This window comes from Protomyctophum bolini (genome assembly GCF_963924005.1).
Source record: "Protomyctophum bolini genome assembly, chromosome: 11".
NCBI lineage: Eukaryota > Metazoa > Chordata > Actinopteri > Myctophiformes > Myctophidae > Protomyctophum > Protomyctophum bolini.
In genome coordinates, this window is record NC_137872.1 from 35,945,243 (window position 1) to 35,969,701 (window position 24,459).

At 42.4% G+C, this 24,459-nt stretch overlaps 1 protein-coding gene across 3 annotated transcripts in view; it reads right to left on the minus strand.

The window, feature by feature from the left end:
- The window catches only part of igf2bp1 (insulin-like growth factor 2 mRNA binding protein 1), a 71,110-nt gene extending 46,802 nt beyond the window's left edge, over positions 1–24,308 (minus strand). For all 3 annotated transcript variants that reach the window (XR_013964960.1, XR_013964961.1, XM_080776940.1), the window contains exons 1-2: positions 23,548–24,308; positions 21,958–22,018 (exon numbers count right to left, since the gene is read on the minus strand). Coding sequence is in view for 1 of the 3 variants with exons in the window: in XM_080776940.1 (XP_080633066.1) it covers positions 21,958–22,018; positions 23,548–23,722 (236 nt within the window). In the remaining 2 variants the exon portion in view is untranslated. The remainder of the gene's footprint in view (positions 1–21,957; positions 22,019–23,547) is intronic.
- Positions 24,309–24,459: the final 151 nt, after the last annotated feature.

Genomic DNA, 24,459 nt, shown 5'->3' on the forward strand with positions numbered 1-24,459 from the left:
GGACGGGAACCACTTTTGGTGTTTATGTGTTTATGATTATGTTATATTTTAGCTATTAAAACATATACAAGCTCATAGCGCGGCGATCTTCTATTTCTTTAAATAGTGAAAATGTGGCAATCTTTGCTTCTGGGGGTCCCTGAAACAACATATGTTCAGATGGGGGTCGGCGGCCAATTACATTATATTTTTTGGAACCACTGACAGAAACACAGGTTTTTTCATATAGGACTTTTTTCTTTAAATCGTCCTCAGGTCTAAATGGGTTAAAATCACTTTGTCGTATAGGGGTAATACTGGCAACATTTTTTCTCTCTCAAGTATCTCAAAATGTCTCATATAGGCTACTGCCAGGCTCAACAGCATGGGGCCCGCTCACACTCTTAACACATGTGACTACAGTGTAGTGTAGTCTATACCATACTGTGCACTGTAGTCACTATAGTATCAATCTCTATATCACAGTGTGACTGTTGTTCAGTTACCCTATATGTATAAGTCCATTAATGCATGGAGAACCCAATAAATCGATCAATCACTCAATTAAAAAACAAATCCAATATTCAGAGTAACAGGGATTTGCAAAAGAAACAGACAGGACAATGCCACGAACGTATGGAGATTATACATTCAAACAGGTACAGAGGTCTGTGTGTGTATGATTTCATTCGGCACGACGCCTCATCCTGCAGGCAGCACACTATATATATTACTATTCCATACTATACATGTGGAAGAAATAGTTATCCATCTCCTCACTTCCTGTCATGGTTGAACTGTTCACCACTCCTCCAAAAACAAAATGGGGAAGAAAGAGGAAGAGGGAAGGGGAGGGTGTTCCTGCCGCTGCTGCTGCTTTGTATACATGTGTGCGTGTGTGCACGTGTGCGTACGCGCGTGTGTGTGTGTGTGTGTGTGTGACGTCAGCCCTTGACTTTGTTTTGAATCAGCGAGCTCCTGGGCGGGCCCAAGGAGAGCCTATAGAAAAGACGCAAGGAAAGGGGCCCGTCTCTCTCCACCCAACGAAAGCACATGCGCGTGCGCAGCGCACTCACAGATCCGTGCACGCGCACAGACGCACGCACACACATATGCTCCTTAAATCTCCATTCCTTTTATACTCTCCTGATCGTCTGCAAACAGCAGAGGGCCGACTCTCAACCACTGTATTTCACTTCTGTCCCTGTAAGCTTTATGGCAGGTTGATACACAAAAAATGCGTGTGTGTGTGTGTGTGTGTGTGTGTGTGTATATCAAGATAGCATCGAGAAAAAGGGAAGAGAGAGAGAGAAATCCGTACTGTCGATCAGATATACATCAGATACATGTATCACTCAGCCTATATATTATGTATTATATATTTGAGCTTAAACACATATTATATATTTAGGCTGAGTGATTACATAAGTAATCTGAAGCCTGTACATATGGAACGATGGATCCACCAGAAGGTTCTATATAGGAGGAGCGTACTGGGTCCTGTTGACCATCGTTCTGGGCTGCTGTATATGTTGGACAAAACCCTCAGAGCTCGCAAAACAAATTCAGATTCCAAAGGCTTTAAATCCGTGCAAAGAACAATGCAAACTTTCAATTCAAGCAGCGAATGGAAAAAACAAAACAAAAACATAAAGTAGGCTATACATTGCAGACAGAGCGCTGGGCTGTGGCGCTCTGTCAGCATGGCATCAACCCCAACAAACCAAATTGCACAATTATATTCTTTCAGTTCTCTACACTCAAGACAAAGGAGGAAATACATCTTTCTCTCCCCTCTCCCCTCTCCCTCTCTCTCTCTCTCCATTTTTTCCCTCACCAACGTTATCTTGCTTTGCCCATATACGTGATAATACTTGTCGTTATAAACAGTGCAAAAAGTCCACTGTGTCATTTAGATAGACGTGCCTGCCAACTTCAAATGCTCACAAAACACAATTTGTCTCTGTTGGGTGGAAACCTCACAAGTACAAAACAGATATTTCCAAGAATGCAATTCAAAAAGTAGCAGATCTACAAGCTCAAAATGTGGGGGTGGAGGGGGCACAAAAAACAGTTTAAATATTTTATAGAGATAAGAATGTTCTGTCTGACAGCGGCGATATGGAGAATATTCCTAGAAGACTAAAGAGCATGCACGCACACACACACACTGCACACCCATGTGACTGTGTGGTGTCAGTGCATATAGGCACACCCCTGCATGTACACATCATGTACACACCCACCCACTACGGACATGAGAAGGAGGTATGGCTCAGCACATGGCAGGGGGAAGGTCCCCCCCACCCCCTCTCTCCCTTGTGCATGTGCGTGACTGTGAGTGACTGTGTGTGACCGTGGCCGTGCGTGTGTGTGTGTGTGTGTGTGTGTGTGTGTGTGTGTGTGTGTGTGTGTGTGTGTGTGTGTGGAATCTGTGGATACCAGCAGCGCATGCTGGTTTGTCAGACATGTGATCAGCAGGCATATAGCCTATAGCCTCCATTTTAACTCTTAGAGAAGCACAGAGGAGAGAGAGACATGCAGGCAGACAGTCAAACTGGCACAGGAGGACAGACGGACTGTGTGTGTGTGTGTGTGTGTGTGTGTGTGTGTGTGTGTGTGTGTGTGTGTTGTCTTAAGGGGGGGGGTGGGTAGAGATGGGGAGGAAGAGGAAGAGAGAGAGAGAGAGAGAGAGAGAGAGAGAGAGAGAGAGAGAGAGAGAGAGAGACGAGAGGTGAAGGTGTCTCCTGTTTCAAAGGAATAACAAATATGGCTGCACGCTTATCCTGTATACGTGTAAAGGTGACCATGCTTCATTTTTACTACTGCCGTCTGCAGATCCTGGTACACTATATACTATAGCATCCCGCAGATCCTTAAAAAAATAAGCTACACACCTCGTAAAATAAATCCTCTTAAGCGGACTCCGCCCAGAACACAACATTCTCCCTGCTCATTGTCTTTTGCCGCTCTGAGCGGAGGAGACAGTATCACCCACCAAAATGTATATACGGTCCACCGGAGTGTAAACAAGGTACCCAGATATGTAGTCAGTCAGTCAATCAATCAATCAATCAATCAATCACTCACTCAATCAAGCAGGCGAGTGCAAGCAAGCAAGCAATCAGTAGGTCTACTACAACTACATGTGCACAATGAGCAACCTCTTAACTCTACGGTTCACTAGCAGGATGAACTTCTAAAACACTATACAACACTTTCTCTGAACTATAAATGCTCAGTACGGTCTACACACGTTTGTTTATCAATCACCCTTTTGGCAAAAACCTAAACATGTGCGCTCTCAATTAACTCAGTGAACTCACACAGACGTTTGAACTCAACTAAAAATTCTATACACAGTTGGACAGAATTAGTTTTTTGTCCTCAGCAGTGTATTAGGACAAAGTCAACTTTCACCATACAGTCCACATACACCAGGTTGTTCAACATCAACCACTCATTCTTCAATGTTTGCCGTGTATTCCTACCATGAGCATCCTTAATTTCCTCAAACCTATAGGACGGTGCAGGACAGTGGATGAGATTTAACCTCTCAGACGCAAAACCTTGAATATTATTTTGTTGTTGGATATGATTTTGCATGCTGTAGGTAGGAGAGAACAGGCAAACGATCAAAAAGACAATTCTGGTATAGACATCTTGTATACATTGAGTAATGCCAGATGTTTAACAATAGTTTAACTCTTGAGAGTGTTCAAATAAAACCGGTTTATTTTTATGCTCTCAAGAGTTAAAGATATATAAGGGTTAACGATATATAAGTCCCTTTGGCAACCAACTCTCCATCATTTAGCTGGGACCACCTGGAACCCCCCCCTCCACGGACCACTGGTTGAAAAACACTGCTATAGAGCGTCGCAGTCGCAGTAAAAACGTCTGGGTTTCCGAGGCTAGTCTATGACTGACACCCATATACCGGCGGACATCTCTTACAGGCAATTTAATTGGCCTGCAGGTGACATATAGGCTCAAGGAGGAGATCCAAGTCAAGGCTGAATCCAACACTCCAACACACGCGCGCACGCACGCACACACACACACACACACACACACACACACACACACACACACACACACACACACACACACACACACACACACACACACACACACACACACACACACACACCCACCCACCCACCCACCCACCAGAGGGCCTAGTGTCAAGGGACAACATCACACGTCATGTTGATTAAGTCCTCTGATATGATGCTGAGACAGAACAAATCTTTCGTTTACTTTAAATTTTTCAGTTGTGCATTATTAGGTTTGTACTTTTATTTTGTTGTAAGTGCTTAAATTGCATTTTATATTTTCTTTCTTTCTCTCTTTCTCTCTTTCTGTTGCATTGTTTGAAGTTCATTCATTCATTCATTCAATAGTTATCCAGGAAGACAAACAAGAAGAGAGCTTATAGGAGCTATAGGACAATGTTGATCCAACATCCATAGATCCATAAGTGCATGTCCTCACAGCTCTAAGGTTTTTTTGAGCAGAATGTGAACGGAAATAAAAGCTGGGGTACCGAGGCTATATACTCTATAAGGTTAACACATGCACACACAGGAACCAGGAAGAACACAGGACAGGAAGTTCTATATGTGGTAAGAGTGGAACTCTAGACCTCCTCACTGCCAATTGGAGCCCAGTGTGAGATGTCTGATGATAGCCAATCAGAGCAGGGCTTGGAGTGGCTGCAGCCCTTTAGCCCCTCCTTAATCTGCTGCCGAAGAAATGTCAAGAATTTAGGTCCAAGGGGCAATGCCCCGCCCTGCACTACTACACACATATGCATGCGAACACTGCATTCTATATATGCATGCATAAGGGGATGTACAGTACATGGCACGCACACACACACACGCACAAATAGAGGTGAAGGGAGCGAAGTGAGGGAGAGAGAGAGAGAGAGAGAGAGAGAGAGAGAGAGAGAGAGAGAGAGAGAGAGAGAGAGAGAGAGAGAGATTAAAGTCTAAAGAAAACACTTGATCCTGGCTGAAACATGTTGGAAACATGTTTCATTTTCTGAATGAAAAGCCTTCTTAAGAGCTATTTTAAAAGTACGTATACCTATAGGCTTTTAATCAGTTTCCAATGTGAATAAAGACTACATTTGGCACCATTAAAAGTGATGGATTGTGGGCTGGGTAATGTCTGGTTTGCCTGCAACCTTTAAAGCTTGTCTATTTTAATCTCAAATCAGTGAGGATAGGAGGACTGGTCTACTGCTAGTATTCCTGTCAAACTTAATCAATTAAAAGGGGCTCAAAACCCTAGGCTGTTTTTGTAGTTTGTTTTCTAAAACTACAGCAGATTACAAAATCATGTCAGACTGCAACACAGCTGCATACAAATTAATAATGAGTGTGTCACATTTTCATAGGTGTGTCCATATTGCCAAAGGCATGTCAATGTGCAAGCATGACACACAGTGATATTTGCACACCTAAAATCGAACACACCCATTAGTAATTTAATTAGCTGCAGCTGTATATTGCTTACATCACTGTGTAGTAAATACTACACATGTGATGGCAACCTGCCATGTAGTTTTCACCTTTTATAACATAACAACAAACAACAATTACATTGTTGTGACAGAGGGTTCCACCACGATGAGAAACATCATATGAATATGCTCTAACATGTTATAATGTTGATTCTCCAACACGTGATTATAACTCATTTAATCGTGTGTTTTAATTAATAGTTTTATAACTAATCTATGCATGTGACGTTTGTTGCGCTGCATGCAGTTTAGTTGTCCAAGTACATTTTCTGGAACAAATGAGTGGGAGGTAATTCCATTAATTGACTTTGTCATCCATGTCCAAGTATATAGAAGCATAATGCGATTCATATATTTTCTAACGTAAATAGACCAATTGATCTCTGTACTGTATATACCTGCAGCTGCAGCTGAATGTGTGCACCGTGTGATGACGTTACGCTAAGAGAAGTTTGATATCCAGAAACGTTTCGGTGTTTACAGCCATTTAAAAAAAAATTGCCGTTGCTTAAAATAAATTACAGCTAATGGCGGGTATATATGTATATGCGCGTGACATCATCATCATCATCATCATCATGCCTGGGAGTTATGCAGGAATGCCCACTGACTGAGTAGCCAAAAACTGCCGGTACTTTCTGGCTTTGACAGCCCATATATCCAAACAGAAATGTCCTATTGGATTGCATGAAACAACGTTAAACGGCATTAAACTCACTTTGCCACTGCACTTCATGCATGTGCATACCCAGTCTACAGTATTCTAGTTCTTCCAACTGACAGATTTTGTATCCCAGAAGGATTTGCTTTGAGCTGCAGTCAAATATACGGAGATTTTGTTCAAGCTTTTATAAAGCTTGAGAGTTTCCTTTTGTGTGTGTCTGGCCTAAAGTGTACATACCATATGTACTTTAACCACTTGCGTGTAAGTACTAAATCATTGCTGCCATATCTCCACTTTTCTATAATAATGCCCTATATTTCATCATGCAAGAGTGTCACACTAAAGCAGTGAAGGTCACAGACCTCTAAGCTCACACCACGTCGTGATGCAACATCTGTGAGCTTTATCCTGTCATTTTAATAATACAAATAAAGAATAACACTTTTAAAAGGTTTCAGCAGCCAACATCAACTACATATATGTTGTAAGATGAATGGTGCTATAGGTTGTGATGCTGCATGAGCTCATACGTGTAGATTGAAATTTGCACTATATGTGAAGGTTTTTTTTTACTTTTTGGAATATAATAATAATAATAGTAATAATAATAATAATAATAATAATAATAATAATAATAATAATAATAATAATAATAATAATAATAATAATAAATAGGGAAGCCAGGTTGAAATGGTTAATGGATATTAAGATCAATCAATATAAACGCAGTGAGACAAAATATGTTTTCTCATTACTGATAATGTAGTTAGCCGTTGATGCTTAAATAATTGCTAAGGTCGAACTAAACACTAAGAACGAATGGAAATAACACAATATAAATATCACTGTGAGTAATACATTATATAGCATTTAATTAACGCTACGTTAATTTTAAATTGGATTTCCTGATTTGTTCCTCACCAAACGTTTAATGTGAATGTTAAACCAACAGCACTTTCCGTTAATACATGACGCTAATATACGTCTTTTGATGGAAATCAAAGCATGTACAAACATCTATGCACGCACACACATGCGCACGCGCACACACACACACACACACACACACCCCCACCCCCACCCACACTGCAGGACACACTTCACCTTGACTCAGAAGGGCTGCTATTTACCTTACTGACACGTACGACTTAAAGACAAACTCACATCTCTATCTCCTGTACCCATCCCGACATTAATCTCTCTCTCTCTCTCTCTCTCTATATATATATATATATATATATATATATATTTTATGTACATTAATGTCACATAGTTTCTTCTCAACGGGGAGGCATGCCTTTCAGGAGCACACATCCACGCACGCGCACACGTACACATGCACGCACATGCAATGGGGCCCTATCAACATGCAGTGAGTCTGGGGGGCCCAACAACTCCCCCCTCGATCAGGTTTTCCTCTTTTTTCACTTCACTTTTTGGGCATAATTCATCATGTATACCAGCAAAACTGATCATACACACATGCATGCATGCGCGCGGGCACACATACACACACACACACACACACACACACACACACACACACACACACACACACACACACACACACACACACACACACACACACACACACACACACAAATTGTGGACACATTTATCTATCTATTATGTGTATATATCATAGAGTGATAAAAGGATAGAGGCCGAACCGGAGCGAAAGCCCCCCGCCCTCCGCTTTCGATGGAAGTTGCTCAGTGCATGGCGTTTTGAAGCACCCGCATACTACCGCATTTTTTTTTTTTGGGCAGCAAATTTTGGTGCCCAAAATGCGGAAGTGCAAACGGGCGCTCAATGATAAAGCCCAGCTTCACGGGGTTTCGCCATCATAAATCCACAGGTCCGCAGTCCCACCTCTGACCAGTAGGGCCGAGCGCCTCAACGTTGGAGAGAGCCTCACTGGGGGCTTACATCAATGTATACACACGTCAATGTAAAGAGAAATATCAGAGACGAATGGAGACATGATGCCAGCTATATCCTCTCAGACTACAACTCCCACAAGTCCTTGCTGCTCCCACAGTCTCCATTCTGACAGTGAATGCTGCTCTGCCCCCAGAGAGAGAAACATATCTGCTCTCTGTATACCGACTCACTCCCTTTGTTCTCTCTCTCTCTCTCTCTCTCTCTCTCTCTCTCTCTCTCTCTCTCTCTGCAGAGAGGAGAGAGAAAATGGGTGGGGAAGTGCAGAGGGGCAGGGGGAGAAACAGGAGAAGGAGGAGAACGAGAGGAGGGAAAAAAAGAGCATACAGTGTGCATGGGAACGAGAGACAAATGCAGGGAGCTTAAAGGAGTGGATGAACGTATGGACAGAGCGAGAGACAGAGAGAGAGAGCGAGGGGAGAGAGAGGGAGAGAGAGAAGGGGAGAAGGAAAAAGTGAGAGCACGCGTGGTGCGAGCGAGGGAGGGGTCGCGTTCCTCCTCCTCTGGCGAGCTGAGCTGAGAGACGCCGCCCTCACTGCTCACAGGAGATCCTGAACGTGATTGGTCGCACCCCCTCACTCCCTCCGCCCCCACCCCACCCACCACCACCTCCGCCATGTCTTCCTCCTCTCGGAACAGAACGGAACAGAACAAAATGGAATGGAACAGAGTGCAACACAATGGAAATTAATAGACCAGAGTGGAGCAGAATTGAATAGAACAACACAGCTGTGCAGAGGAGAGAAGAGGAGGGGGGGGGGGGGGGGCTACGAGCGGTCCTCTCTCTCTGTCTCTCTGTACTGCTGCTGACAACATGCTCAGTGCGCGCACACACACACACACACACACACACACACACACACACACACACACACACACACACACACACACACACACACACACACACACACACCCGTGCTTATGGTACATATATAAATATTCAATTATGTTATAATACACTATAGCACCGCAACAGGGAACATAAATTAGATATATATGTGTCTATTTCTATATGTTCCATGGCTCATATAGGACATCAACAGAACTGAGGAGCATATAGCATAAAACATAACTGAGTCATTTTAAGGAAGATTGTGTGTGGGATATCGCATGAATACCCTATGTATATGCATGTCTCTCCATGTGCATGTTGGCATAGGCTAAAATGTATCATTTACTTTGGTTTTTAAAACAAATCAGGCAGATACAATATAAGCCTGTCTGTGAAAACAGTCAAATAAATACACAACTTTTGGGAAGATCAGATGATCAGATTCTGAGAAAAACAGAAACCAAATTAACCCTCTTAGGAAAAAACTAAACAAAAACAAACATATATGTACATATACATCCAACATAAGTATGACTTTAATTTGTTTTACCGCGTGTTTGATAATGTGAAACTATACAAAATATAGAAATCGGAGCAAAAAACATTTAAATCTCAGCATTCTGCAGTGGAACAATTTGTCATTGTTTGGTTTCTAGCGGTTTGAATCTGAAGTATACTCAGACAATCTAGTTAAATGGTCTGTCGTGTCCTGGCTGTGGCTACTGTAAAGTTGTCGTGTCCTGGCTGTGGCTACTGTAAAGTTGTCGTGTCCTGGCTGTGGCTACTGTAAAGTTTGGCTGCGTGAATCCCCTGCATGACTGGATGAAGTCAGAAAAGGCTGCTTTCCTGCACCTCTAAAAACAGCCCTTGAGCATGAAAATGCTAAAAATGTTTTCTATACATGCTGACAGTTTTCTGAAAATGCTATGTTTTCTGTCGTTTTCAAAAATAGCAGACCTACAAGCTCGTAGTGCGCCACACGGTGGCACGCTATGAGCTTATATCGTATATCGATATTAAAGGGGGGCTATAGTGCATTATGGTGTGTGATGTGAAATGTGAGCTTTAGTCATATTCCATCATATTCAAGTGCTTTTGGAGAGAAATGAGAGTCACTTTCAGTAGTAGAGAACTGTAGAGGGGAGCTGTATGTGTCTGTGACTGTGCCCATGGGTGATGATGGCCGTTGATGCTCATCAAGGAAGGCAATTATGTTTCTGCACTGTCAAAAGTAATGCTACTTCTTTTGCAATGTAGTTATATAAAAAATGTGAAAAAGCTCGGGGGGAAGATAAATTATATAAAATTTCTGGACAATATTCTTTGTTTAAATATCGTGAAAAAACATATTGTGATACGAATCGTATTGTGAGTTGAGTGAATCATTACATGCCTACAAGTTAGTAAAACAATAATGCAAATTATAATCATGATAAAATGATGATATTACATAACACATCACATATCACCATGTGATAAATTATGTGGTGTCGGAATAGCATAGACTAGCATACTCAACGATAGCGATACCAGATACCACTGGTATCGATATTTGCCACAGACGAAAAACAGTCTAAGTCCACACTATTTATCCATAATGTATAAATGGTAGATAAGGGTTCAGGACGACGAGGCCTTTTCGTGGAGGGGTCAGAATGAAAGTTGGACTGTTTTTCTAACTACTCATTCAGAGGCCAGCTTCTGAAATATCTCTGTATCGTCCACACAAACTATATCTTCTGCCCCAGGAGAGGAACCTCTAATTAATTATAAAGACGTGAATTAGCACCTGTTGTTTTTAGATCATGTAAATATAGAACAGATACAAATACAAATAAATAAAAAAACACACTAAATGAATGAAACATACAGAGCAGTTAAGTCCTTAAAGAGCCAAAGCATGGGCCAGTCACTAAATGAGTGCATGTGCGTGCGTGCGTACATGCATGCATGCGTGTGCGTGCGTGCGTGCAAGCAAGCGAGTGAGTGCGGCTCTGTGTGTGCGTGTGCCTGCAGTTGGCATATGCAGGAGCTGTGTGTGAGCGTGTGTGTGTGTGGGGGGGGATGGGGGGTTGGGGGGGTATGGGAAAGATGTTCTGTAATTATGCCCCAGTCTGAGAAAACAAACCATCGCAGTGCATCTGTCCGCCGAGTTGAGCTCCTCCAAGTATTCATTTCCACAGCGCTATCGCTCCGTGAATTATAATCAGAAACATATACATCCAGTGACCCCGACCACTACTTGAACCCATATCATTATAATCTCATTATGCCATACTTCAAAGTTTAAACTATTTTCATGGGCATGAGATTGAGATTGATTAATGATTCCGATACCCTGTGACGCCGGCTCACACACCTGCTGTTCGGTCGGTTATAAGTTTTGCTAGTCAGTGGAATCAGCACGGAGGAACGTTTGTTTGTAATGAGTATACCTGCTGACCCTCAGGTCCTCCACGGTGTGGGATTTGAACCCACGGGTGGAAACCATAAATCAACTTTCACTCACAGATAGGCCTGTTGCGATTATTACATTATCGCAATTATTTGTGATAATCACATTTGTTTGCCTAATTGTTATAATAATCCAAGTTTTTTATTTGTATTTCTTTTTGTTACATTTTCAAAAATAGTGGAAATAGCAGATCTACAAGCTCAAACTGAGCTTACTATTTCTATATAATTTTAGTAATCTGCCCTGAGCTAAAAAACTAAAATAAATATATTATTTGTATTCATAATGTTACAATGTTCAACGACAGAAACATAATTAAATCGTTTATCGTTTAATCATAATTATTTGAGTGACAAATTGAGCAAAATTGTGACACCTATACTCACTGAGATCACAGCAGCCCACCAGTAACCCAGGCATAGTGAGCACTTGCACAGCCATACTTAACCCAGTCTAGACTGTTTTGATTATGACTATAATGATCCAGGGTGGCGCAATATCTAAACTGAAACAGCAAGCCTCACAACGCGAGGTAGATCTGCTATTTTCCACAATATTTATCCGTGGAACCGAGACAAACTCAATGTAACGCCTCAACTCCTACAATTCCAAGTGCTTGTCAGGGTGGGGGGTCCCCAGTTCCAACATGATTATTTTAGGCGTTCCCCAGTTCAAATATGATTATTATTTGTGGGTCACCGCCTGAAAAGGTTGAGAAGCACGTACTGCTCTACAACGGCGGGGTCTAAAACAAACAGAATAGCGGTGAACTCCATCAAGCTTCATTGTGCTCAACATGTGCACATTTGCCTTTGGTCTCCACTTTGGTAGAATTAAAAACAGATTATGCAAATATGAGACCACACAACAAATGCGTGTGGACATACTAGCGAACCTCCCTGCCTCCCTGCCACAGTGGCATCTGGAACACTGTAACAATCACAGGTCACATAGCAACCGCCACGATGCAACGCTGTGGAACTAACGTGGATGGCCACCTCTCGGGTCCATATACTGTACAATTTAGACAGCGACGATCACAGAAATCATGCGTATATAACCACAAACTACGTTTTATGTGACTTGAGAAAACTTGACTAAACCGAATCTCAATGGTGAGTGAGAGTGAGAAGAGTTTTCAAAAGTAAGGTGTATATTTCCAAAAGTAATGGTCTGTACTAAGAAGCGTCTAGTAGTGTGTATCTCCTGCATGGGTCAAGTGCTGGGGAATTGTTCGCACACGATAAATCAGTCAGTCAGTCAAATCAAGCCATGACAAAGTGATTGTCTTTCACCTACAGTTCACTCACACATGCACTATGCCTCTCCCTCTCTCTCCCTCTCTCTCATGCACGCACATGCGCACGCGCGTGCATGCGCACACACACACACACACACACACACACACACACACACACACACACACACACACACACACACACACGAGAGATAGAGAAACAAGTGAAGTTAACAACATACATGATCAGAACTTTTCAGATACGTTTCTGATTGCACAGTGAGGACAGAAACACAAGGTAAGTTCATCATTTTAAACAATGGGCTACACTACTTAGTTTCAGACAGAAAGACAGCGAGTGAGTTAGGCAGACAGTGATGTAGCCACAAGTGTCAGTTAAATGCAAATATGAGACATAAAACTGAACCACAGTATCGTTTGACGGACCATAAATTTACCAGAAGGCAGGCAGTGGATCAGTTATCTTATAACCACTTCATGGAGAGCGCTGTCCCATTCAACTATCTTTTTTTTTAAAGTTCCATTTAGAAACATATACTCATGCATTTAGTGACATGCAACTAGTGAGCAGGCAGGATGTCTTGCTCAAAGACACGTGGGTGGCGTAGAAATTGAAGCAAAAACCCTGTGTGTGGTTAATGTACAGTTCCTCCAGTCTCACACTGCTCCCGTTTCTTACACACTCTTATCCAGAGTGACTATAGGTACAATAGCTTTAATTCGACGAGCGAAACAGCACAAGCAGCAGCAGAGACACAACATTCTACCAACAACTGATCAAGCTCACATTCCTAGTAGCCATTCGGAGGCCCCGTTCTATTTGAAAACTGTTCTCCGCGGGAAAACGTCAAAACCGTCAACTGAGCTCTCCGAGGACAAACTGATGTTTTTCCCTTTTGGACAGAAGCTGTTCTATTGGAGAGACGGGAGAAACTGTAACCTGTTCACCAATGGATCCAATGTGGTTGAAATTTAGTCAAAACCTTTTTTCATTGGTTAAATATTTGTATAACCAACCTGAACAGACAGACTTTCAACCAGAACTGCATGTCTCTATCTTGGGCATCATCATGCCATTATTGGCAGAATATAGCAGATCTACAAGCTCACAATGCATCGCAATGCGACATGCTGTGAGACGGCAACTACAACAACAAAACAGAAAAGGATTCTATATTGAGCGACATGGTTTCCGACAGCATTAATGTGCGATATATCACCACTAAAAAAAAAAAAACATGCACACACGCACACACACACACACACACACACACACACACACACACACACACGCACACACACACAGAATCTGTTTCTGAGCTCCAACTTTGAGACATTCATTGAACCAGTTTGTCCAGTTTACTGTCTAGTCTAGGGCCTCTTCCCAAACAACTTCTGCCTCCCCGTCTGTGGAGGCAGAAGAAGGTTCCTGGTTTGATCGCCGGCTCCTCCTGGCTCGCGTGTCAAAGTGTCCTTGAGGATGACACTGAACCAATATAACTGCTCCCAATGAGAAGGTCGGAGCCTTGCATGGTTGCCTCACGTGGTGTAGTGTAACGACGTTCGGCCGTTGTGGTGTGATGTGTGAAAGGGTAAATATGAAGTGCATTAAAGCGCGTTTTAGTGGTCGTAAAGACTGGGGGGGGAAAAGTGCTATATAATTGCAGCCCGTTTAGCATTTACATAACGCAGGACGGAAGAACAGTAAAAAGAGACAAGGAAGGGGTGAAGAAAAAAACCCACACATACTGTTTATACTCAACAGAAACCAATTAATTCCAATTGTGGAGAATAATAACATTCTCATTACTGGAGAAATGTGACAGATCTTCATGTAGGCTGCAACATGCAAGGTCTCTCATCGGGGCTTAACTAAGTGCATACCATGCTCGGTCAATGACAGTCGATAAGTGTGTGCACACATAATATTTTAATGACCAATAAAAAAAGAACTGAGAGGTCAAATGATGCCACTTTTTCACGGAGAACATTAATGTTAAGTATCCATGAACAGCATTGTCCCGTCCTAGATGCTCAGTATCGCCTAATCAATGTCCAATACGAGTTGTGTCACCGGCTAACATTTTCATGTCAAGGACCCCAAACTTGGAATGATGTTTTGTCTGGGACCCCCGATTTGTCAACATTGCACCTCGACCCGTTGTGAGCTTGTAGATAGGCTATTTTCAAGAAGCCCAAAAATAAAACGGGGTTTAAATGAGAATTCCATGCTAGAAGGCTTTCGTATACCTTTATTTGTAGTTGTTACGTCCCCACCAAGGTCCAGGTGTTATGTTCACCTGGACATAGGCTATTTCCAGGTTTTAATGTTCACCTGGACATTGGCTATTTCCCCTACCATAAGCCCTCAATGAATTTAATTGAATGGGGCATTGGGGTGTTGTGCTAATTCGCTTATTTCCATCGCTCAAAAATAAATATCCTCTCTTCATAATGTAAATAGTATCCCACCGTGGCACACTTTTCTACTTATTTCGATGGAAATAAGCGAATTGGCACAAAAACCCAACCCCCATTGAGGGCTTATATTAGGGGAAATAGCCAATAATGCACTTTTGCACAATATAACACCTGGACCTCTTTGGCGTAAATAAAGGTAAGAAAGCCTTCTAGCATGGAATTCTCCTTTAAGCGTTTAAAACTGTTCCTCATTTTGCTGGGGAAGTTCTGCATGGATCCCCTGGAGAGAACCCATGGGGATTCCTGCAGGACCCCACTTTGAGAAACCCTATAGATCAGTGGTTCTGAACATGTGGTCCGGGGACCACCAGTGGTCCTTGAGGGGGGTTCCAGGTGGTCCCCAGATAAATGATGGATAGTTGGTATAACCAAATGGACCCTCATAGATCTTTGACTCTTGAGAGTGTATTTGATTCCATATTGTACACGGTAACTCTCTATAGAGTTACATTATTGTTAAACACCCGTATTACTAAGTCTACACAATTAGAGAATGTTTTAGAATGATTTTGATCAGTTTGCTTGTCGTCTCTGGTACCACATCAATACAGCACTGAACAAAATATTCTGCGTTTTGGTTCTGAGAGGCTATACTGTAAATCTCATCAAATGGTGGTCCGTGGCTCAAATGCCTATACTGTATAATGGGATATGAAAAAGAAAAGGTTTGAAAACCAGTGTCATATACCGGTAGTCTAGAATCTAGATGTTCAGACTCAGTATGACTAGTGTCATCTTCCTGCTGTTCAGCGTCACCGTATGAGTGCAGTGTCACCTACTCCATGTCATCAGCCTGTCTAACACATGGCAGTGTTAACCCATTGAGACCTGAGACCAGGTTCTACTACACGTGTCTTCCAAATTTTGACAGTTTAGTGAATGTTTCACAAAGTGGATCTCAAACTATTTCGTGTCAATTAAGGACCTCTAAAATGTATTTAATGTTCGCCCACTCGCCGACTCCCCCCATCTCAAAACGTGTTGTTCCCGCCAGGACCCCCAGAAGCAAAGATATGAGTTAAAAAAATGTTCGCTGTGAAAGAATATATAGTCAAAGCTTTGCACACATTGTCACGATTTTGTTTTAATAGCTGACGTACAAGCTCGTAGCGCTGCACTCGGTGCTTGCAGATCTATGAGCTTGTAGATCTGCTATTTTTCAATAGCTATAGTTTAAATAATGGTTAAAGTGGTTATAAGCTATAAGGTGACACAGATCTGCCTCAGCCTATACCGGGATTCATAATCACGCCCCACTGAGCTACACAGGGAAGGAAACCCTCAACTCTGGCAGTGTCAATGCCTTGCTCTGTCTACTCTGCACATTGAGCACCACAGAGTCTCAGCAGCATGCTTGCTGTTGTACACTTTGCTGTTGTAATAGTAAAGCAAAAGGGACTGAAGTGGATTTGAAACCAAATGTGACCGTCTTAACGAAGGTAACATCAGTTAGCCTGCTATAGCTATACAAATGGAATATGCCCCCAATGGAAGATTGGAAATACACTATTTAGCAACATGACATGGGGTAGATTCATGGGAGTTTCTGCTTTTTTGTATTACAGTGTAGGCTAATATATGCATTTTTACTGAATGTGTTTTTGTCACTCATGCATGCCATGCAAATGGTGCGTGAGCACGCGTGCACACACACACACACACACACACACACACACACACACACACACACACACACACACACACACACACACACACACACACACACACACACACACACACACACACACACACACACAGGGAGTATAGTACAGTGCGTCCATACATTCTCCATTGCAGTGTTATGTAAGGGGAGCTCAGTGAGTGTACAATAAGGGAGGTCTCTCCCCCTCTCTCCTCTCTCGCCAGCCTCTCTCCCTCTCCCCTCCACGTGTTCGCCCCTTCTCACAACCCCACCCACCCCTCCCCCGACCTCCTACTCCTCTCTCTCTCTCTCTCTCTGCTCTGCTCTCTCCTCTGTCGTTCCAGGTTCCTCTGTGAGCCTGCATACACAAACTCTGGGGCTAAACTTCAAAAAAATTACATATGAACACTAAAGTAATCAACAAACTATACAAACATGTCAAATAATATGAGACACAACTCTGAAAATGGCGTATCTACAAGGTTGTAGCTTGTAGATCTGCTATTTTCACAAAATGTATCTGTAGAACCGAAATAAACTAATAAATGTAACGCCTCAACTCCTACAATTCCAAGTGCTTGTCAGGGTGGGTGGGGGAACTGGAACAGGGCCCCCTGTTCCAATTAATTAATTACCGTAGTTAACACTGAACGACTCACCATTTAAGACCTCACAGACACGGGTAGTGTTGTTGGTCAACTATAGGGTAAACAAACGTTACCCTATACCTACACCCAACTTCAGTAGCACACAACACTAAAGGCTAATCCTCTGTGTTAGTTTACAAATTACATCCCTCTTACACTAACAGGGATGACTTGATCAGTGATCAAGTGATGAGCAAATGGTTTAAAATACGAATGCAAATAGTTACTGATAGGCCTATACAAATGGCATTTATTTTAGCTTGGACTTTAGTTGATTTAAATAAATGTGTCTACTGTCTACGGTATGTTGCCATACATGGCATGACAGTGACTTGAAGTAAATATAAGGCATACATTCACATAGGCCTACTAGTCATAATGCTATGATTATGATGATATGAATATGTTGTATTTGCGTTTCACTCGACTTGATGAGAAAAATACAGAACTTCAGCATAGTTGTCTGTTGGACATATATTATTAAAGTTCTCAGTCACATATTACACACATTAGGCTAAGTATTTATGCATAATTTGACACACACAAGACATGAATGGAGAGAGGCTTGATACACACGCACACACACGCACACACACACACACACACACACACACACACACACACACACACACACACACACACACACACACACACACACCGTGAAGGGCATTGCGTGTGTGTGCATGCGCGATTGCAAGCATTGGGGGATTACAGTGACTTGCCCAAAGACATTTTTAACAGAGTTGTGAAACAATGATGCAGATATTGAACCTGCAGTGACTTTTAAGTTGCAGCAGGTCAGGGTAAACAAACACACAGTTCTCTAAGCTGCATTTATATTTCATTCTGACAGGCGGAGGAATTGTTTGTTGTTTGGGAGCACACACACACACACACACACACACACACACACACCTCTGTTGTTTTGACATACACTACTAACATGTTGCTGAGCATGCACACACACGCACGCACGCACGCACGCACGCACGCACGCACGCACACACACACACACACACACACACACACACACACACACACACACACACACACACACACACACACACACACACACACACACACACACACACACACACACACACACACACACACACACACACACACACACACACACACACACACACACAGAGAGAGAGAGAGAGAGAGAGAGAGAGAGACATGCAGACACACAGAGAGAGAGAGACAGACACAGACACAGAGACAGCTATTTAATGATTTTTCGCCATTCCCAAACGCAACCCTTATTACTCAAATTCTCCTTGTGGTGACATTTGGCCCCCAAATAGTACAGTAAGTACAGTACGGTAAGTAGGCCTGTAAACACAACACAAACAAAACCAACTGTCACACAATCATACCCATGTTCCATGTCAAACAAATTATAACAATGCATCAAGTTGCTATCACACACACACACGCACACGCGCACACACACACACACACACACACGCACACACACGCAGGGAAACCAACTGCATTGTAAATAACTACTTCTGCGATTGATTTTGAAGTGAGTGCATGCTATAACTTTTATGTCAACATGAAGGGTATTATTTATTTTTTCTCTGCCAAAGAGGAAACGGAACAATTAACTGTTGAGTTCACGTGGCCTCTCCGGTGCATGAGAGCACACAGCATGCTTTGACGCCTCATTTAATAACTCATAAAGTCAACACTTTATTTTAAAGTCACTTAAAATAAGAATAATCAGACTTTCTTCTTTCAATCTTAATTAAACATATAGGATATATTTAAATGTCCGAAATCAAGTATAAAGGCCTACAGGTAAGTTGTAGGCTATCATACAGTTTTGTTTTAATTTTCTGTTAAATTTTGAATACAAAAATCCATAGGCTACTGTACATGGACAAAACTAAGAATAATGTGCTTATATAATAATGATGCACTTTAAATTCAAACATGACAAATGGTTGCTCAAAATCTACAGTGTCTCTCTGACATCTCTGGAGTAGGTATAGGCCTACATGAATGAACGGCCATTTTAAGATGGATCCTTGGATTTCACAACATTATAGTATAGCCTATAGGCAGGCTATAGGCTACAGCTGTGTCCGTTTTCAAACAGCTCAACTTGCAAAACAATTCAAATAAATCAATCTATTAGTTAATTAATGGGAAGCCAAGAGAAAGGAAGAAAAGAAAAGAAGTAGGCCAGATCTTTGAAACGAGGTGCATTATAGGAAACAGTGAGAGCGCCACAGTGGGGGAGAAGGAAACACACCCATATAGCCTCCTCTAGTTCTTCTCCATTCATTCAGAGCTTCGCCATTTTCCTCTCTCTCTCTCTCCCCCCACTCAAGTGACGTGACGTTGTGTGACTTCGCCCACGGGTGGGGGTGGTGACCACGTGTTGTAGAGCAGCCAAGGTAGCAGGCCCCAGTCCCCTCAAATGGACCCATAGTAGGACCCCCCCCCCCCCCACACACACTCACAAATCAGTTGTTGTATCACTCCTGCGTCTCATGATTATGAGGGAGACGGCCTGGGTCACTTTATGCATAAATAGACTGTAGCCATAAAACTTATCTGGGCGACTACTGCATGGAAGCGTGTTGCCCTGCATGGAAGCGTGCATTGCCCTGCATGCATATGAACGAGCCCCTGTTTTGTAACATAAATACTGTACAATCAAAATACAATACAATAAATAAGTGGCCGCACGGTATGGCCTATAAATTCCACAAATATAATTAATGTGCATATTGCCTGAACCACTGGGCATTATAATAAGACACGCGTCACACACCAATATTGACAGCGCATTTCTCGCTCGGCATTGACGCAGCGAGGAAGCCTAGTGGAAATCAACCCCTTTTACCAGAAAGGTGGTCAAATTAATTTTAATCCCCGCTGGTGTGTAATCCACGACACACTGCGAATTATTCAAAGACAAACACGTGTTCATTTCAGCCTGTATTGTGATGCCTATAGGCCTACTACTAGCCTACTACTACTACTACTACTACTATGGCGGACACGCATGTGCTATGCCCCAATGGCGGAATATAATGGAGACGTGTGCACAAGACTCCCCCTCGTATCTGTGCCAAAGGTTAAAGACATGGATGAATTTCCATAGGTTGAGACTGAAACAGATCAGGTCTAACTACCCTGAGAAGTGTAGCCTACAACAGCGATAGGACTGCATGTGTTGTGTCTCTTTCATTCTATCGTGGCTACAACTTAAATTGGACGAAAGAAAAAGTCACCATCTGAAGCCTCAATATATGTCAGACAACATGCCTTTGAGATATTAGTATAGCCTACATTACGCAATAAATGCAGTCTTCCACAAGCAATATAGGCTACCTACGTGTTGGGCTAATGCACGTCTGATATTTATACGTGAGGCACGGCTATTATTGGTATAACCTGACAAATACATGAAATAATTACTATAATTAACCACAATATTATTATATTTGTATTAATTAATTTAAAAACGTAGTCTAAGATGAAGGAAAAAAATGTAAATACACTACTGGCCTATTACACTCAATTAGTTGAGGATTTGAAACAATTTAACGTGTTTTATCTGAAATTTTCAGATTTTCACTGTATGCGTTATAACCAGGTTTACATTGCGAACACATACATTTAAACAAAACTAGAGAAATAATACACTATACAATTAATTAGAATACCACATTAGTAACAGCGTTAATTAAAAAAAACCTCTGTTAATATAGCCTATATCCAACATTAGACCAAACACCGAGTCACGAGCGGCGTAATGGAAACGCAACGTGTCTTAAAATGTATAGCTACAAGCTAATGGGCCTACTTGTAGTTTTAGACCAGACAAATGCTCCAGCCAAAATCACACACAATTGTAATCGTTACATACAACACACCTAGATGTCAAAGAACGTGAGGGATTTCAAATCACAGAAACAAGCAAACAACAATTAATTAAATAAATAACAGGCAGGGTGGAAGGGACTATATACATATTGGGACTTTACCAAGGCAGCACATATTAGCACATGCTGTGCTAATAGTGTGCATACGTTGCATTGAGGCATTATTAAAGCCCATCTCTCGTCCACGGGCAAATGGGGGATAAAAAAAACGTATTTTCTGATTAGGCCTAATAATACGAGGAAAGCGGAAAGCTATTACCAGCGGAATCAAAAGGCACGTGACGTGCCCATTTGTGACACAACTCAGCACACTTTGGAGTCGACAAAAGTTGAGGGCCACACAGAGAGAGAGAGAGAGAGAGAGAGAGAGAGAGAGAGAAGGGGGGGGGGGGGAGACCAGTAAACACTGGAATCCAAAATTATTTCGAATGTAACGTAAAAACACCAACAGGACAATATCCAGTGCACACATTGTAGCCTATAACACCGATTATTTGTAATGTGTGGTAGACCTACTATATTTGTACAATTTGTACGTGGAGGGTCAATAGATTATTGAGATGCAACAACTAGCCTACATAGGGGTGCAGGTGGAGGGAGGGGAGGGGGGTGTTAAGTACCTTTGCTTCTTGGGAACCGAGTGCTCAACTTCAATGCGTTTCCCGTGGAGCTCCACTTTACCTGGAAATAATTTAAAACAAATCAATAAAATTGAACAAAAACAATATACATTCGTCAGATTGTGTTATGCTATCACATAGCACACACATGCTATAACCATGTTATAACTATTCACCGGCCACAGGGGCCTTCAATTGAAGGTATAGGTCATTTGTTTTTGAATGCTTGTATCGATTACTGTTGTGGACCATGCAATACAAGTAACTTTCTCGTGTATAGGCCCTATACACGCATTTAACCATAACCAGAGCCATGTGGGAACAAAAGCAGGCCCGAAAACGCTGTAGATTTGCAAGAATCCAGTCCAGGGATCGAGGCCTAACTGCCTGGGCAAAAAAAAGTAACCAAACTGGGCAACAAACTCCTGAAAAGCTCGTTCAACATGCAGCCATATATCTGCAACAGTTTTAGACGTATATATACTTTCCAACTTGCACATGTCCGCCTATCGACTCGACTGTGTTGTAATTCACCTGTGTTTATTGTAAACATTTGTACATTATTTGTAAACCCACTAGTTATTGGAGGAGCTGTGTGTGTGAGTGCTTGTTGTTGGGAGTGAAAAAGACTTAAGTTGGAATCCTGAAAGCAGCTATGCGTAGGGGGCCAGCATGGCGACCTTCTCTCTCTGTGTGTGTATAAGGAACACATGCACATCACATGTACCCTCTGTGTGTGTGTGTGTGTGTGTGTGTGTGTGTGTGTGTGTGTGTGTGTGTGTGAGAGAATTGAAGTCAGGAAAGTATATAGCCTATACAACACCACCACCAGCACAAACATATTCACAGCCACACGGTGGAAATGTATAGGCCTACTGGGGGTGGGGGGCACGTCTTGTTACAAAGCCTGTGACCTGCGTCGGGGGTCGAGGAGACCCGGCTTTTGTAAACCGTTATCTAGTGTGAGCTATCTATATTTATACATAACGTATATCTTTGTCATAGTGGACTGCTGTCGGCTGAAAGGGGGAGGGGTAGCCTACCCTACGAGATTCATACATCACTGGGTTGCAAAGCCTTCTCTCTCTCTCTCGCTCTCTCCACCACCTAAAGACAGTGCCTGCATGGGGGCTGATTCGATTAGCGGTAATAACACTTGTATAGGCCGATTTTTAAAGGACCGAGATTAATAGCGCATTTGCAAATGCAACCATATAGGCACGTTTTGTTTGTATATACCAAATGCTGTTAGATGTTAAAGGAATATTGATTGAACCGTTTTCGTCACTAACGTAGCTTGCACTGTGCTATACGTTTACACTAAATCTCTGTCCCTCCCCCCTGCAAAAGTTGAGCATTTCTCGCTCTCTTGGGCGTGTGACTCCACATTACATGTACATTCATACCGATTTAATTAATCATGGGTAATCATTTGATTGTCCAGGGAGGACACACATTCTGCTCATGCCCTGCACTATATAGGCACAGCTCCACCGGCATGTGAATCTCACTTCCCCCCCGATGAATGAGAGTAGCCGGAGGTGGAGGGGGGCTCGCCTCGGCTCTGCTCTGTTCAACAACTTCACTCACCAGAAATCGCCTCAATAGCCTTCATCGCCCATTGATCGTCCGGACAGTCCACAAACGCATAGCCTGTTTTGATGAGAAATTGTCCGGAGAATGGGATGTTATGTTCCTCAAAGCATTTACATAAGTCCTCGTTAGTCACGCCGACGTGCAGGTTCCCAATGTATAGCTTGTTCATGGTGAAAAATAATGATGATGTTTTTGTTTTAGTCCAAGCCCAGAAAGGAAGAAAAAAAAGGACTGAAGAAGAAAATCAAAGCCAAGGAACCAAACTTTACTGTCCTGGTTTCGTTAATAAATGCAACAAGATGTTGTTACCCCCAAAAGACTGATCTCGAAAAATTCCACTTCAGATTATTATCCACAGCGCGAGAAAATAAATGTAGAATTTTAAATAGAATAATACAAATAAAATAAAAAGCGAAACGAAAAGTAGTGACTGATCCTCCAAATTAAAACTGCAAACCCCCCAAAACAATATTTAAAAAACTGTTAAAAGGAAAGACCGAGGGGGACGAACGAAAGGAAAATAAAATAAAAAATAATGTATAATAAATGAGTAATAAATCCAGTAAGTTCGGAAGCTGAGCAGAATAAAAGAAATTAAAGGGTCCGTGTGGCTGGCTTGCTTGCAGCTTGTCCCCAGCAGACGGAGAGAGAAGCCTGCCTTGCTGTATCGCACTGTGTGGCGGCGGGTGGAAGGTGTGGGTCTGACTGGGCGGACTGGAGTGGACTGGGCTGACTGGGGGTGGATCTGACGGCGGTGATGTGAGTCTGCTGGAAGAGTGGGAATAACTATGGCGGGATCGGGGTCGGGACGGGTCGGGAGAAATGTCTCTCTCTCTCTCTCTTTCTCTCTCTCTCTCTGTTGGCAGTGCTTGACGCCGCCCCTCAACCGACTAGAATTCACGTTTT